General features: G+C 42.4%; 1 protein-coding gene across 6 annotated transcripts in view; it reads left to right on the top strand.

The window, feature by feature from the left end:
* The window catches only part of FGF12 (fibroblast growth factor 12), a 501,860-nt gene that overhangs the window by 259,018 nt on the left and 224,627 nt on the right, over positions 1–18,215 (top strand). The window contains exons 1-2 of one of the 6 annotated variants that reach the window (XM_045519792.2): positions 15,527–16,171; positions 16,335–16,935. The exons of 2 other annotated variants lie outside the window; for them this stretch is intronic. In XM_045519792.2, the coding sequence (XP_045375748.1) occupies positions 16,737–16,935 (199 nt within the window). In that variant the 5' untranslated portion in view covers positions 15,527–16,171; positions 16,335–16,736. Of the gene's footprint in view, positions 1–14,679; positions 16,936–18,215 lie in introns of those variants that run through there. 3 more of the 6 variants (XM_074365901.1, XM_074365891.1, XM_074365907.1) reach the window with 3 other exon arrangements.

Raw genomic sequence — 18,215 nt, forward strand, 5'->3', positions numbered from 1 at the left:
TGAGTTGGAAGTTTTGCATTTAATTTAATCTTTGAAGCCAAAGCAGCACAAGGGCTGATCTAATTAAAGAAATTACTTATGTGACTATCATCTAATACATATATTAAAGGCAGTGCCTGCCGTGAAATTACCTGGTGGAGAAGATCCCCAGGCAAGGTTCGCGTTCATGTGGGTTCTTGGTCCGCTGCACCAGGTGGTTTGCAATCAGAACTACCTGGTGAAGAAAATTCTCACTAGCATCACAAAGAATTCTGTATTTTGATGGTGCTTCCGTAGTTAATAGAGAATTGTGAGTCTTTTATCCTGTGAAATAAACCAGTAAGAGAAATGCCTGTGGTTCCAAAGAATCCTATTTTGTCTGAAAATAGATGTTGGATGAAGAGGATGAAGGGAAGTTGGCAGTGAAGCAAGATGGAAGAAATGCCTGCTGTATATGCTAACTAGGAGGCATTGGGGGGAAGCATGAATATTCTTAAATGAAGATTTTATAGTTCATTTGATGTTACCTGAAACAGGCCTGTTTAAAAGTTCCACGGTGAGGAAAAGGTCCAAAGAAGGAAATAAAGGGTTTCAAATGTAGAACATCAGAGCTAGAGTGCCAGTGCCGTCATTTACCAGGAATGTTACCTTAAGCCCACTGCCTCAGCGGTCTGAGCTTCTGTTTATGCATATGTAAGTCGGGCATATAATAATATTGTTAATAATAAATAACTGGTGGTTGTGAGGATTGAATGGGAATCATGCTATTTGTGTCATTTTTATTTTTTAAAATAAAGCCTAAGTTATGATCTTTAATTGAAAAATTAAACCGGGGAAGGGTATAGCTCAGTGGCAGAGTGCATACTTAGCATGTACGGGGTTCTGGGTTCAATCCCCAGTACCGCCATTTAAAAAAAAAAAGAAAAATTAAACCTTATACCAGAGATTACTGATCTTACAGTCAGGAAGCTTGAGCTGTCTTTGAGTTTAAGTCACCAGTGACTGTGTAATTTAAGCTCTCCTGTATCTTCCTCAGTCTTCAATTTCATGATCTTTACAATGAGGGCAGTGGTCTGGATGATTCATAGGGTTCCTTCCATTCCAGTTCTTATGTTCGTGATTCTGTATCTAAATTTCTTCTTTCATTTTCTAAAGGATCCTAAAGAACAAAAAGGTTAAGTTGTTTGCCCAGGCTCTCTCAATAAGCGACCAGCCGTTGTTCATTAAAATGCAAAACCCCAGAACTTTGTGACTTAAAGCTGTGTTAAGCTGCACTTCTAGATACTTACTTATTCCAGTGATTCCCTAAGATTGAATGCTCTGAAAAGAAAATTAGAGGTTGGCATTTTATGGCTACTGCCAGTGTTATTCTTTTTAAGTCTTACCCAGATTTTACTGGCTCTGGGAGATTTGGTGAGTAAAGCCATCCACACTTTAATTACACAGATTATGCAACAGGGGGCTCTCTAACAAAGAAGAAAATCAGTGAGACACACATTTAGCCCTGACTGCTTCTGAAGCAGAATAAGTCTTGCTTGCAGTTTTCAAGGAAGTAGAAGTGAGATGTGCTATTACAGGGCTCAGTTAGGATTATGAGCTCATGGGGATGTCAGTATTGGGGATTACTTGTTGATGGTTGCAGGACGGCATCGCGATGTTGGCTGGTTAGCATTCTGTCTGACAGAGCCACACCGCAGACCCTGGTAAGGCAAATCAGAGGAAGTTCAGAGCTGCGAGCATCCTCTCCTTGGTGAATTTCTGGGTTGAGCCAAAAGGAAAAATAGCGAGAGAAAGATGAATTCAGTGGATCAGAGGAAACTGGCAGATCTGGAAAGGGGCCTTAGAACCAGTGAGACAGAGTGGAGAGGACATCTCGTTAGAAGCCAACAGATTTAAGTCCTAGCTTCATCACTTATTAGCTATGATCCTGACTAACTGAATTTACTCCTCTGTCAATGTTTTGTTCCGTAATAGTGTAATAGTAATCTCTGTCATGCTTGTCCCACAGGATTTTGGTAAGGAGTAAATGCTGGAAAACTTAAATCTTAAGGTGTGATATGACTTTTTCTCAGTCCAATCTCCCAGTTCGTGCACGTCCCCAGCTATTTGGAAGGAAAAAGCTCCCAGCTGCTCTTGGTTGAGAACATTCTTCATATCAGCTTTTCCCACTCAGCCCAGCTATATCTTTTCTTTTCATAGAGGACAAAAAAGAAGAGCTACAGCAACCGTCACCAACACGCCACCCATTCCTCCTCCTCCTCCCACTGCCACCAACACCACACAGGGAGGTGACTGATCCGTTAGTAAGAGGCTGGATCCAGACTTCCTGGGTTCAAATCCTGGTCATTCCCTTTACTAGCTTATAGCCCAGCCAAGCTGTTTCACTTTTTTGTTCCCCCCTTTCCTAGTTGATAATGTTAATACCTACTTCATAGGGTTGTTGTGAGAATTAAATCAGTTGATACTGGTAACGTGCTTAGACCAATTCGTGGTAAATAATTAGCACTGAAAAATACTTGCTTTAATCATTATTGCCTTTATCCAGAGTTACAGAGAAGTGCTGTGTGGTAACGTAAACAGTCAGGTTTAGTTCTAGGGACGGAGGGCACCTAGTCATGGGCCAGGGGGCGAAGGATGACTGGTTACTCTTTACTTAATTTCACTCCCCTGAAGCTAAAAGGAGGAGAAAAGAGAATATCTTAGTTTGTTTCACATAAGTGCTATGATGTGGGTGAACACAGAGACTCGTAGGGTTTTAGGTGAGGAAGGAACCTTGGCATTCATCTGGTTAATCTCATTTTAAGTTTAAGAACATGGAGACTTAGGAGGAATAATTGGTCTAAGGTTCCATATTGAGCACATAGCATGAAAATGAGATTTCAGCTCAGGTTAGGAGTAGGCCCTGTTGGAACAGATTGCTTCTGTTGACTCTCCTGACTATAGAATTACCTTTCTTTTATCTGCATTGTTACAAAACTGCTTGTTAATGGTCATCTACGATATTGCACGCAGGAAAAGGAACCCAGCAACCTCTGAACTCCACCCATGATGAGCAGCTTTGCTTTGATTTGTGCCATCTCTGTGATTAACAGACCACTTCGTCGCTTCTCATTCCTCCTCCGCCACCACTCCCGCTCACTCAGAGATACGGGAACCCAGTCTGACCCAAATTGGGAGAATTTAGTAGCTTCAGAGAGTATTGTTGGGATTAGAGTCATTTATTCTCATGACAGTCTTTGCTACGGCTCCTAACGTCCTCTCTTTTTCGAATAATTGGTCACATAGAAAATATTCGGACACTTTACATTATGTACTCTTTGACTTGTTGTTAGAATACCTTAAACTAAATGTCACCCCGGTTCCAGGACCCTCCCAAAAGTAACCTACCGTTAATAAAGTTAAAACAAATAGATCATCAATTATCCTTTTAAAACTTTCAAATTTTATAGATGAGTAAACTAAAACATGGAAGTTAAATGACCTTTCTGTAGTCACACAACTTTCTTCTCAAAAATGCCTCCTAGTGGGATACATGCTTACTCACCAGTTTTGAAGACAATACTGTGTATGCAGTGAAATTAAAATTATCAATAAGAATGTGGGATGGTTGCCTCTTAAAATTCCTAACTTCATAAATGTGACAATTGTCAGTCCGCCATCTAATGTCTCTCCATCTTCCTGATTGTGCTTTGGGAAGTTTAGTTCCAAATCATTTGGTAAGAATTTTTCTCAGTATAATAAGTTTTCTCGAACTGGTTTTGCGTTTTCCAGAGTTGTGATTCTCCTTTTTTCATTCTAAAAAGTGAAATCAAAGATGCTATATTAAATCTGTGACTGTATATATAGATTTAAATATGTCCTTCTTTCTACTGTAAATTGAGTCTCCAGATTTCTCTGTGATTACTCATAGTAGGAGTTGTCAATCTTGTAGCAAAGTGCATCTGCAAGACGGAGCCAGTATTTTCACACTCTCCACGAGGAGCCTAACAGTTTACCTGCAGGAGCCCTTCTGTGCAGGGAAATCGTAGAGCTGCTAACACTATTCTTTGCCCTCCTAATCCTTTTCCTTTGGTTCTCTGTTCACTTTAAGCTCATTGACTTTTGGTTACTTTAAAGTCTCCTACCTCAATATGGGATCTTTCCTACAGAGAACACCAGAAGAAGGGGCAGTGATCATCCTCTGCAGAATCTACTGTGGTTTTGCCTCACACCTTAAGGGCTTTTTACACTGGCCTTTCCTGGGGGACTTTCCCCATTTACATTTTCATAGGTTCATGTGTTTTCTTCTCCTTAATCTAGGATGCCACACGTCAGGGGAACAATACCATTTTCCCTTTCAACTATTCATTAAAAAGCAGCGCCTTGAATCGGCTATGCAGCCTTTGTGATACATGTTCATGCCCTATGAAAGAGGTGTTAACCCTGTGCTTTCTCCCCAGGGTTATCCAGGTATGCTTCCCTTGACTGCCTCCTTGAATCTTGAATCTTGCTACATTTTACTGTCACCTTTTCCCACTAACAATCCATTTCACCATTCATTCATCCTTACCTTTTTCTTTCTTAAAAAAAAAAAAAAGGTTTTGCTACGTATGCCTTGAATGTAACCTGTAGTGATTTTCATTCGCTCTCCACCCCAGCAGTGCTGACTCTAACTATTTTATAGAATACCCATTTCAGCTCTCGGAACCCTCCTCCTGTGGTTCTGCTCCTTACCTTGACTTGAATGTCTCTGATGATGGGAAGCTCACTTTCCCATTTTGTGAAGCAGTCTCTTTGATAGTTGGTCTGCACTCTCTTGTACATAACTGCTTGATGGAATCCAAGTTTGCCTCAGGACACACAAGGTACTTTTCTTTTGTCATTAAGAACTTTTCAGATGCTTGAAGATAGACATCAACTTTCATCAATTTCTCTTTCCCTAGCTCTAGTTATTAAATTAGTACTTCGAATGAGGTCATAATCACCAGTGAATAAATAACATGGATGCCTCTGGCTTAGATTCTGAGTAGTCTTAACTCATGAGATTATCTTAACTTTTTTTTTTAACACTTGAAGAGTATAAGTAGTCCCCTTGTAAATTCATATTGTGGCTCCATCATCTAAAAAGTCATGAAGAGAGCTTTGGATTTGGTGTCAGCTAAACTAAATTTGAATTCTTGATTGGATCCATACTTCTGACAATTAATTAACCTTTATGACCTTCAGTTTTCTCACTGTACTTGTGAATAACAATGTTGGCCTTCTGGGGTTATTGTAAGGATTAAGTAAAAGAACCTGTATAGAGCCCAGTAGTGCCTGGCACATTGTAGGTGTCTAGTAAGTCTTATTTTCCTTCTCTTTCCTACCATATCCCTCCTTTCCCTCAAATACCTCTTTTTATTGAAGTATAGTTGATTTACAGTATTATATTAGCTTCAATATAATACAGCATAGTGATTCAATATTTTTACAGTTTATACTCCATTAAAAGTTATTACATGATAATGGTTATAATTCCCTGTACTATATGATATATCCTTGTTCTTTATCTGTTTTATACATAGTAGTTTGTATCTCTTAATCCCGTATCCTTAACCTCCCCACTTCCCTCTCCTCACTGCTAACCACTAGTTTGTTTTGTATATCTGGAGTTTGTTTCTGTTTTGCTATATATATTCGTGTTTTTTTTTTTTAGATTCCACATATAAGTGATAACAGAGTATTTGTCTTTCTCTGTCTGACTTATTTCACTAAGTATAATATAATATTCTCTAGATCCATCAATGTTCCTGCAAATGGCAGAATTTCATTCTTTTTTATGGCTGAGTAATATTCCAGTGTGTGTGTGTGTTAGTTTTTTTCCTAGGTAGTTTATTCTTTTTTATGTGACTTTAAATGGGATTGCTTTTTTACTTTCTCTTTCATACAGTTCATTATTAGTGTATAGAAAAGCAACAGATTTCTGTATATTAATCTTATATCCTGAAACTTTGCTGAATTCATTTATTAGTTCTAACAGTTTTGGTTGAAGACTTTAGGGTTTTCTATATAAAGTATCATGTTATCTGCAAATAATGACAGGTTTACTTTTTCTTTTCCAATTTGTATGTCTTTTATTTCTTTTTATTGCCTGATTGCTGTGGCTAGGGCTTCTGATACTGTGTTAAGTAGTGAGAGTGGGTATCCTTGTTTTGTTCCTGAATTTAGCAGGAGGGATTTCAACTTTTCACTGTTGAATATGTTAGCTGTGGGTTTGTCATAAAGGCCTTTGTTATGTTGAGATATGTTCCTTCTATACCCACTTAGATGAGAGTTTTATTTTATTTTATTATTATTTTTAATTTTTTGTTTTAGATGAGAATTTTTATCAAATATATTTAATCTATACTTTGAACACAGAATTTTCAGTTGATGTCTTCGTGTGATTTGAACTAAAAGGCCTGAAATTATATAAAGACTCTATAAGGAAAACCCAGTGCTTCCTTGACTGAAATAAAGATTGGGGTTTTAATGTAAGACTTTACTGAGTGCCAATGTATAACAAAGGAAATTACAATTTAGAGATAATTTACAATTACTATCTGGATAACTTGATATGGTTCATTCCCTGGGGTCCACAGCTCCAGACCAGTAACCTAGGCATCTCCAGGAGATTGTTTTCTTATATAGTTTCTGGCCTGATTCTGTTTGGTAGAGAATCATCTCCCTTGGCAGTCAGAACTACTCTAAGTGTGGCTGGATTACTCAAAATCCAGGTATAAGAAAGTCATACCTGCTTCCTTGAGTTAAATATGCCTTCCTGAGCTCATGTCTCTTTTTTTATCTGGTGCCGGAAACTATGGCTTTGCACTCACTTTAGGGAATAACCCTTCCCCTTCTGAGAATGTTGTGGGTTTACACTAGGATTTTATCAGCGTAGCATCATCAGAAAGTGGTAGCTCAGCATCTTTGCTAGATGTACACGTGGGATAAGAGAAAACACATTCCCAGATTAAGACCATGTGTTTTCCACTGTTTTTATCAGACACTTCTTTTTCTTTTTCTTTTTTTTCATAGCCACTACTTAAATGATGCTATCAGAGACTAAAGGTGATATCACTATTAATAAAAGTATGCCTGAGGTTTTGCTTAAGGTAAAATTTGAGACTGTTTTTATTCATTCTGAACGTTTATTACTTTCAAGTCAAAATTAAATCAACACACATTTACAGAGTATCTACTACAGTTAAAGTAAAGTGCTAGATCCTCACCAGAACAAAAAATATATGTCATGATTCTCACTCCCAAATTCTGTTTCTAATCTGATATAGATCATATTTAGAATAATTTTATAATAAAATCCACTTATTTGTAAGATAAAGTCAACATTCTTTCCCTGGCTTTTGTCCTCAGAAAATAATAAATGCTTCTGGTTACTTATCTTTTAAAAGCCAGTTGTGGCCGTTTCCTTGTCTTTTTCCTTTTTAGGGATGAGAGGAAGAACTGTCAACATGAAGAGACAGGAATGGGCCTCTTCTCCATTGCTGTGTTCTTAGCATACTCAGCCAACCAGAGATAATGATCTAGCCTGCTTTTAAAGAAGTTTCTTTCCTTACGGTCTCTAGTGATTACAGTGTGTGCACATTATCTAGAATGGGCTGATGACCTCATGAGATCCCTTCCAGCTATTATTGCTAGTTTAAATACTAATATCCTGTCCAAAAATTACAAATATATTACTGCTCTTTCTTGCTCCAGATACTGTTTAAATAAATATTTTTATGCAATCATCTTATCCCTTTCTGGATTTCTGAGCACTGAAATGCATACTTCTATCTATCTATCTATCTATCTATCTATCTATCTATCTATCTATCTATCTATCTATCTCGACTTTGATTGTATAAGCATACAACCATCTACACCAATGTCCTTTTGAGTTCATGTTGCATGTGCTAGATTAGTTGGCAGAATTAAGCACAGGGGAATATAGCTTTATATGAAAATGATTGTTAAGTGAATAACAAAGAACTTTACTAAGTGCTTTCACTTACTACTCTGGAATTCTTGAATGTTTTCTTGTTTGTCTCTTTAGCATTCCAAAAGGAAGCTTGCCAAATAATTTTTTTATTTTTATTTTGATCTATTTTGCTTAGCCTCACAATGTGAATTTAGAGGTTTTTAGATGAATGATGCTACTTTTTATCCATCCATCCATCTACTCATCTACCCATCCATTTATTCATTCATTCATTCATACTGTTCCTTGTTTCAAAACCCAGTGCTATCTTTTCAATATATGATTTTAACTAATGTAGGCCATTTTACAGGCAAATAAACTTAGGCTCAGACCAAGTAAATTTATGCAAGCATGGATTATTTCCTCTAAATCACATATTTTTTCTACTTCATATTTTATTTTTAGAGAATTCTAAAAAGTCAGGAGTAGAAATGACCTTACTGGTCACCTCTCTCACCAGATTGTATATGTCAGTTATTTCCTGTAAAATCTTCCTCAGTATCAAATCCCTGCAAGCACAGAGTCAGTGAGCTCCTTCACTGATTGTTATTTTCACAGCACCCAGTTTTATGTGCACATAGAGGATAAAAATATGAATTTACAACAATTATAATAATATAATTTGAGTGTCAGTCATGTGCTGGGTGCTGTAAGAGACTGCTATTTCAACAAGATCCATTCTCTGAAAATTTGGAATCTAAAATTAGAAATGAGAGCAACCAGGAATGGTCCATGGAGAAAGCAGCTCAGTACAGATGGGTGCCAGCATGAATACTAGGATTATCAAACCATTTTAAGGTCATTTTGATCATATTCTAGACTTAAAAAAATTGACTACTCATTTCATCTGACATCTATGGTCCCTTTTTTCATTTTGTTATATTCCTTTTCTTCTGTGAATGTGAGAGTGTGTGTGTGTGTGTGAGAGAGAGAGAGAGAGAGAGACATTGAGAGAAAAAAAGAGAGGGAGAGGTCAGAACTGAGACTATAGGCCTAAATATAGGGGGTAGAGGTTAGTCAGAGCAGAAATCTAGGTACCACGGAGCCTCTCGGGGTATCCAGTTTTAATAAATATATTGAATTTAGGCAGATAATTTGAGAGGGTATTGAGGAAGCAAAATGATCAAGTTGGAAATGTGGAGGCTACCATTGAATTGGCTGAGTTTGTTACTTTTTTTTTCTTTTTTTTTAATCAAAGTATAGTCAGTTACAAAATATCAATTTCTGGTGTACAACATACTGTCCCATTCATGCGTGTATATACATATATGCATTTTCATGTTCTTTTTCATTAAAGGCTAGTATAAGATACTGATGTTTCTTGATATAAGTGTTTCAAACTATATTTGCATCCAAGACAATAAAAAGTTGCATTTTTTTTGGGAAAAAAAAAAAAAAGAATAAATGTTTCACTTCCGCCTTAAAAAGATGGATGGATGGGTGAATTCATTCATTCATTCACTCAAGTATTTACTGAGCATCTGCTATATACTAAATGATATTTTAGGCACTGGGGATAGGAAAGTGAATAAAATAGACAACCTTCCTGTCCTTACGGGTTTTACATTCTCATGAGGATCTTCAAGCTACCTTTCCCATCTAGAAGGAAGGGGTATCACTGGATCAGTGACACTGGGAATTAGAGAAGGGGTAAAATGATGGAGAATCACTTAGGGTAGGTTTTTTAGCATCCTTCATCCAGCTGGGAAGGAAAATAACCAAGTGCCAAACCTATGGTTTAAGCCAAACCAATGTATGTTTCTTTTTAGGAACAGGAATGGAAGAAGTATAACTTTATCCTCTTATAAGTTTCTCTAATTTCTATTTTGATTTAGTTTCCCTGTAGTTTTCTAATGAATCTCAACTTGAATAACTGAACTAAGGAGGAGAGTGTTTGGAGGCCACCATCTCAGAAGGAGAGGGTACCCTTTCATGCCAAGAGTGGGAAGACCACCATCTTGGCTCCCTGGCCCAGAGAGAGGTGAAAACTGCAGAGGGAGATCTGGGACACTTGAGTCCCCCTCCTTTTCAGCACTGAATGATCTCTTCAAGGTCATTTACAATATGTGAAAGTCTGCTAGCGGAGCATGAGAAGTCAGTGAATAGAAGGACATACAACATTTCCATGTTTTTCTTTATGTGACCTTAGGGACATGAGAGACATTGAGGTCAGAAGGCCTAGATTAAACCCCTATATCTTCACTCATCTGTTGTGTGACCTTGGGAGATTACATCACTTACTGAAGTCTCAGTTTGTCTGTAAAATTGAGTTATTATTATCTCCCTAACTTTCCTCACAAGGTTGTTGAGAACCTCAATGAGATGATACATGGGAATATGTATTTACTAAACAATAAAAGACTATGTCAATGCAAATGATAATTACATTCTTATTTTATTAATTGTATTATATGATTATACTTATTCATGGAATCATGTTTTTATTGACATAGAATGTGACAAGATAAAAGAGAAGCTCTGGAAATAAACCAGTCACATTTGAACTCTAACAATTCTTCACTGGGTCACCTTGACCAAGCAACTAACCCTCTCTGTGCCCCTGTTTCTTCATTTATAAAATGAGGATCATCATAGAACATACAGAGTAGGGTTGTTGCAAGGATTTAATGTGTTAATAATTGCAGTGCACTTAGAACCATGCAGGAAGCTTAGCCATGGCTCACATTAGTTAGGCCTTATATTTCTTATTAAAACAGACATTTTTTAAAACACCGATAACTTCTCCCCTTGGGCAATTAGAACACTACCCCTAATCTATGTCATAACGAAGAATTAAATCTATTGCTTTCTTATTTTGAGAGGTGATCAAAACCAAACATATATTGTAGTAATTCAGTTGCTGAACTGATGAATAAAGCACCATAAAGGAACTCACAATTTATTAGAAAGTAATTGTTTATATTGCTCTTGCCAACCTATTTTAACCGACAATCTGGCACAGAAAAGGGAATGGAAGTGCAGCCGTTGTGTGGGTAACATTTGTGGAGAAAAGGTCCTCTTCTGCCTGTCAGGCTTGCTGTGTCAGAGGCTGGTGAGCTCATATCCACCGAGCTTTGAGTCAGGGGCCTGATCTCAGAGCAGGATGATGTATGAGCAGAGCTAGGCTCCTTTGTATTCCCAACAGACAAGGACACTGACAATACCCTACTAATGAAAATTTTGTTTGCCATTACAATGTCAAGGTTAATCATTCATTTCAAGGAGAGTTCCAGCCTTCGTTAAATGCATTATGTCCAGGAGTGAATGATGATGATGTATGAATCACAAGGTGTGTTTTCCTGTTTTGCGAAGTCTGGATTTTACAGCAAGGCCTTGAGTTAAGTGGATATTTTAATGACAGCATGCTCATTGGAATGCTTTACGTTATCATCACATCTTCTTTGAGCCTTGCAGCACCATCCAGTTAGATAGGTACTGGGAGTGCCCTTGTCACTGATATATTTTGCAGATGTGTTTTAGATATTGAATAACTTGTCCAGGTGCATACAGTTAGTGGGTGATTAAGACAAGAGCCACATCAAGATCATGATGGCATGAACTGTAAGCTAGCTGAGGGCAAGGAGAATGTAGAGGTGCATAGAGTTCCCCTTGGTAACTGAAACAGGGCCTTGGATGCCATCTGTGCCCAATTCAGGGTTTCAAGTGAATGACAGTCAGTGCTTCTAATAGTTTGATTCGGGAGTTGGAAGACTTGGCCTAAGAATAAGGGAAAGACTACTAAACATTCTGTTTTTCCCTTTTAAAATATGGAGACATTTAAGACTATCTATGTTTTATTTGTTTGAAGGGAGGTCAGAAATATATATATATATACATATATATGTGTGTGTGTATATATATGTATATGTGTGTATATATATATATATAAAAATTATCTTTTCAGTGTGTATCTGGCAACTTTCTCCAAGTAATTCAAATGGCTTCCACCTGTGATGTGTTCAGAATTGTAAATGGAAATTCTCAAGTTGTTCAAAAAAAGAGCATTATAATCAAGGTACTGTTATCCCCAAGATACTCCCCTTCAAAATGACCTGACTATTTTAATTAAATCATCAGTAGGTTGATTTCATCTCATTCCTGATCCCCAAATGCAAAGATATTGGAAATGTCCTAGTAACCATGAAGGAAAACTGATGAGACTTAGTGGCTCAGGTAGGAAGTCATAAATTTCTAGATACCAAAAAATTAAGTATTGCTTCTAATCTCAAAAGCCCTGTACATAGGTACAGAACGTCTCAAATTTCCCATATTTACTTCTTCTTCTCATTGGAGAAATGGAGCAAATGATGCCGATGATGAGTGAAAGGGCTAAACAGCTAAGAAGCACCCTGACAACAGCTGCAGGAGTGCAAGGAAAGAAGTCAAGTCTTTGTTGTCTAATTGAATTGAAAACACCGCATTCTTTTAGTAGAGATCTAAAGATAGGGATACGGTCACTCTCAGAAAGCTAGCGTTGTTTTCATTTTGCTCCTTAAATGCCTAACTTGATGCTGTCATGTCATGACAGAGAAAACTTCGAACAGCAGCTGTTATGTGCTTTTTCATCCCTTTTGCCATCCTCCTCTGCTATCCTGCACTGCTGCATGGTTACCTTCTGCATCAAAACATCTTCACATCTCATAAACTGACAGAAAAAAAAAATCAACACACTCAAAGATTAGAGAACACACTCTTTCCAGGCCTTGTTTTGGTGGGGGCAGGGGCTGGGTGGGCATAGGACTGTAGTTCTAGAGAAATGTGCTAGATTTTGAGATTCTGTATTATATATATATATCAAACTTTGCCTCTTGAAGAACATGTTAAAAACTCAAATTCCTGGGCTCTACTCACAGAGATTCACATTTGAGAAAGCATTAGGAATCTGCTTTAAAAAAAGCATCCTAGAAGAATATCATGCATTTTCTTTAAAAAAAAAAAAATAAACACTGTCATCATCTCTTTTACTCATTTGGCATTTTCCACTTTTCAAACTGCTTGCACATACATATTCAGTTCCGTGAGGTAGATGGGAATGAATATTCCCATTTAGAGGATAAGAAGGAGACTCGGAGCTCAGCAGTGATTTCCTCAAGGTCTCACCGTGTACCCCTCTCTTGCCCATTTCTCTGGATTTCTCACCTTAGCTGACTTTTTTCTTTCTGAGTGTTGAACTGCAAGAGGCAATGAGCCCCCAAAGGCAGCCAGTACTGTTTGTGCCTGCCTTCTTCAAGAATGAGACAAGCCCTTTGGTAGCCAAGGAAGGAAAATGTGTAATTTTATCTGTGAAATGTGAGCATTTCCCTAATTGACAGTGGTACCAATTGATTTTAAGTAATTTCCCTTACCACATCCAGATGCACTTTTGAAAATATGTTCATCTGGCTTCACTTTTGAAGAAGAGGGCATGTGTGTGTGTGTGTGTGTGTATACCTTTTTTACTTGTCTTCTTCTGCATTGTTAGAATCGCAAGTTCATTGTCCTTATTCAGCCACACTGCTGCAGGGGATGTGAGTTCCTCATTGACAGTTGGGATTCCCCCTTCTCAGGGTGCTTTGCTTATTTAATCCTCCTCCCAGCTGTCTGCTCCGTAAACCCGTCTGCCTGTGTTATGCCCAGTGGCAGCAGGGAAGATCCAGGCCCCCAGACACAGTGGAGCTGTTAAACAAAGTGCTTACTCTGAACAACCTCACAGGCTTCAATCCTTCTCATTCTGTTAGGCCCACAGGTTTGTTCCCACATCTAGAGAATTTCTGGGCCCTCTCCAGATCCCATATCCATTTTCAATAGCTTCCAGGGCCTTCATGTTCCTTGCCCGCTGTTAGGGTATTTCCAACATACACCTGTTTCTGCTTGGAAAACATCCATTAAGTCTTTTGGCCCTACCCTTTGATGCTTGGTGAGGTGTCTGTGAAGGGGAGGGATTAGGGCTGTTTGAAGATTGGTTGAGGAGAGATTCTCAGTATAACTAATAGCTACTTCCAGGCCTTTGCATGAATGGAAGCTGACTACTCCTTTGTATTTATAATTTTTTTCATGCTGCATTTTAACTTGGGTGACATTATCTCCTCTGCTGAGTTTTCTGTTACATCCAGCTGTTATCACAAGCACTCCTGGAGACCTGACTGCCCTCCAGAGCTGTTTGTTGACTGCCCTTGCCCACAGTCACCCTCTCACTCAACATCCATTCTCTTCTCTGTGCAGGATGTTCACCTGGTCCCTCATTTTAGGGACTAAGCCTGTTTCGCAGTTTACAAGAAAGAACCAAGAAATCTCGGTTCCTAGGATGTGGAAACACTTTTTTTTTAACCTGTTCAAAAATGAGCTGAAGGTGGGTTCGACATGAAGGCCCAAGAGACCATTGTTACTTTCTCCAGTGTCCACTGCTTTCCTCTCTGAACAGAGAATTCTTTGTGCGCTAGCGTATCAGAGAGAGGGCGGACTGCTTTCTCTCAGCGCCTCCACCCAACCCCTCCTTTGTGCACCCAGGGTCCTTTAACCGGCCGGTGGTTGTGTTTCCTCTTGGGGGGAGGGACGGGACAGAACCGACCCGAGCTGCAGTTCCTTCGCTCTGCCTCTAAGATTTTCTCATCCAAACCTCAATCACGTAGGATTGCGTAGAGAAGAGAAAAGGGGAGAGACAGAAGACGGAGAAGGGGGAGAGGGGTGACGGGAGGGGGGGAGAGGGGTGACGGGAGGGGGGGAGAAGAGAGTCTGGGAGCGGAGGGCGCAAGGGAGGGGAGGAGGCCCCGAGCGCGCCGCGCTTCCTTGCGCTCGGGGAGCCTGGCCCCCAGCCTGGCCCCACCTGGGCGCTCCCGAGCTCTCGGCGGGTGGGCGAGCAGTAAGAGGGGCACTCCTGCGGCCCCCTGCTCTTGGTCCCACCCTTGATCTTGGTGTCGGTCGTCCCTGCCTGGAGTTTCCTGCGGAGCTACTGCTCCAGCCGAACCAGCCGGGCAGGCGGCCGCGGTGGCGGCGGCGGCGGCGCCCAGGAGCCGGTGCGGCTCGGCGTGCCCGGAGCCTCTGCCCGTGAATGGGACTCCGCCCTGAGCGCCCCCTCTGGGGCCTGGGGAAGCGGCGGCGGGGGGCGCCCCGCTAGTCCGCGGCTCTGAGCGGCCACCCGCGCAGCAAGTTGGGCGAGTTGGCGGCAGCCCGCACCTGCTTCCTGGCCCCGGCCCCAGAGTCTGCGTCCGGCCCCAAGGGCCCCGGTGGCGCGCTTGGCCCTCTCTCGCCCCAGACCCGGCGTCCTCGCGGCCCCGTCTGCGCCCCGGGCGCCAGACCATGGTAGGCAGCTCCGAACCGGAGCCGCAACCGCCTCGAGCCGACGTCGCCCGCAGCCAGCCCCCGCCCCAGCGAGCCGACTCGCGGGTGTTCGCAGCGCGGGTCACTTCCTTCCTCAGCCGGGATGGGCCGCGCGGGACTGAGTGATCGGCCTCGCGTCCGGCGGGTAACCCCCATCTGATCTGCTGCCTGTGAGCCGCTGACTGCCGTGCTGCGCGAGCCTGGGGGCCCCGGGCAGCCTGGCGATGACCTGATCCCGAGCCCGCCAGGGCGCCCCCTCCTTCCCTCCTTCCCTCGCTCCCTCTGAGCCTGTGCGGAGAGCGGCTTGGTGCGGCGGCCCCGGGCGGACCATGGCGGGGAGCTCCAGTTAAAGGCGTGTGGGCGCCGAGCTGGAGAGGACACCTTCGGCATCGCTGCCTTTTGAGGGGGCTTATTTAAACTACTGAGTCATTCCAGATTTAGGATTCCCTAAATAATCACCAACTGTGCCCGTCTTGTGCCAGAAAGAAAGCGGAAAGAGAAAGAGCGCCCGCTCTTGGGACCCCGCGTATCCGCGGCGCTCGCCTCGCCTCTCGCGGGTTTCTCCCGGAGGGGTGCTTGGCCCTCGAGGATCTCCCTCCCTCCCTCCCTCCTTACCCTTCCCTCCCTCCCCGCCCTCCCCCCGCCTCGCCTCCCGCTCTCTTTGCAGCGCTGCTGGCGGGGAGTCGCGCTCACCGCAGCTGGAAACAGCTGCCCCCGCCTGGCGCCCCTACCCCGACTCCGGCTAACCGCTCACACTTCGCGCCTCTCGGAATTCCAGAACTCGGGCGGCGGGCGCCCGGGAGAACCGCAGCCGGGGCGATGCATTCCGTAGACCTCACCCAGCCGGGACGGACCTCCTAATCTTCAGAACTGCGGGCCGCAGGGAGTTAAATTGCTGCCTTCCTCTCCTCTCTTGCGGTTGGTGGCTTGTTTTCTAAAGGAACGTTTTATTCACTTTTTAGTATTTTCTACCGGGGGCACGCTACCCGCCTCGGTCCTGACTCTGCTTTGTAAACGGGTTTTATATGTATATGTGTAGCTATACTTTGGACACCTTACAACGCTTGCGCCTCTCCAACAGGGGCACGGCTTGTTGTTTTGGACAACCTTCCTCCCCTTCCACTTGGTACTCCGATCGCAGTGTGACCAAACTCCCCACTGCCCCTTGGACACGGATCGCGTTGGCGTGCAAGTTCGGGGTGCAAGAGTCTAGTTAACAGGAAGGCCTGGGACCGCCCCGCCCCCGCCGCCAGCGGTTGGGGAAGTTTACATCTGGATTTTCACACATTTTGTCGCCACTGCCCAGACTCTGCCTAACCTTGTGGGCGCTGGGTTTTCGGTACTGCAGCCTTCTCAAATATTAGCACTGCCTCCCCGCGCCTGCCCTGTCCCTCCAGGCCGCCAAGGTCCTGCCCTCGCCCCGGCGGAGCGTGATCCCGAGGGCGCAGTGGAGCCCGGGGCCTGGGGCCCACGCTGAGCAGCTATGGCTGCAGCGATAGCCAGCTCCTTGATCCGGCAGAAGCGACAGGCGAGGGAGTCCAACAGCGACCGGGTGTCGGCCTCCAAGCGCCGTTCCAGCCCCAGCAAAGACGGGCGCTCCCTGTGCGAGAGGCACGTCCTCGGGGTATTCAGCAAAGTGCGCTTCTGCAGCGGCCGCAAGAGGCCAGTGAGGAGGAGACCAGGTCAGTAGAAGCCCAGACGGTGGGCTCCCTAGAGGCTAACACCCCCTCCCCTTCTGCAAGGCACCTGGGGACATCCATGGAAGAGAACCACAGTCCCCCTCTTCCATTCTGGTCCCCTTCCTCCCTCAATTTCCAGACATCTTTCAATCACCCTCTGTTATTAGCTTCTTGTCCCATATTCAGGAAAACATTTCATACCTGGATTAAAAAAAACACGGTTTGACTAGGAAGAGAGCTACATATATAACTGCTCCTGATCCTACATAGCCTGTAGAGTCCTTAAGGATGGTGACCACCTTATTCTCCCTCTCTTTCTTTCTCATCCATCCATCCATCCATCCAGTGTTTAATCTGTCTACTAAGGACCTAAATATAAATAAACCTTCCTCCCTGTATCTCTCATACCATATAAGCACAATTCATAACACATAATAGACACTTGGTAGACACCAGATGAGCTTAAATTTATTCTTTTCCTAACTCTTTCTCTAGCAACACATGATATTGCATCTTTCTGACATTCTGGTCAATTTCTCACTCCTCATTTTCACCCATGCCCTTTTACTTCCTTTTACACCGACTTCCTTTTCCTATTATCTTCCTCCCGCTGCTCTCATGGTTTCCAATGGCTCTGCTCATTAACTTTTCCGTTCTATTACTCCCATCCTTTGCACACTCACACTTTTTGGACATTAAGGGAACAACAGAGTATCTGCAGTTTGGCCTCATGGAGTGTAAAGAAAACTTTAGACTTATCAGAGATATTCTAGGTATGGCCTTTCTAAAGCTGAGTCTCTTCTTTGGCACTAAACTCAAATGGTTAGTCTTTGATGTGTCTCTGTTTTTTAAAAGGGAAATGGGATGCCTTGAAATTTTGGAAAGTGATTTTTTCCTGATTTAAGCAAGGCTACCTTAAGAGAATAAAAGCAAAATTTCCAAGGTCTGTGCTCCTTCCAGACTCTATTGATCCTCTGGGTGTGGCCCCCAGTGTCCTTTGCAATCTGTAGATGGTCTACCCTTTCTGTGGAAAACTGAAAGGAAATACTTTCTAGAAAGAAAGCTTGCTCTTGACTGGTTTAAGTTAGTGTCTTTGCAGCTCTGACTGTGATGTTGTCCTGGGTTCCAGGAATGAAGCATGTGGGCTCGGGTCATTGGGGTGAAGAAAACACTTGGAAAGTCTGGACAGCTGGGGCTCCGAATTCATTTAGAAATTTGGGATTCAGCCTTGTGAAGAGCTATCTCATCTTATTTTTCTCTTGAGGTTTCATGACATTATTCAC

This window comes from Camelus bactrianus, chromosome 1 (assembly GCF_048773025.1).
Source record: "Camelus bactrianus isolate YW-2024 breed Bactrian camel chromosome 1, ASM4877302v1, whole genome shotgun sequence".
In the NCBI taxonomy this organism is placed as follows: Eukaryota; Metazoa; Chordata; class Mammalia; order Artiodactyla; family Camelidae; genus Camelus; species Camelus bactrianus.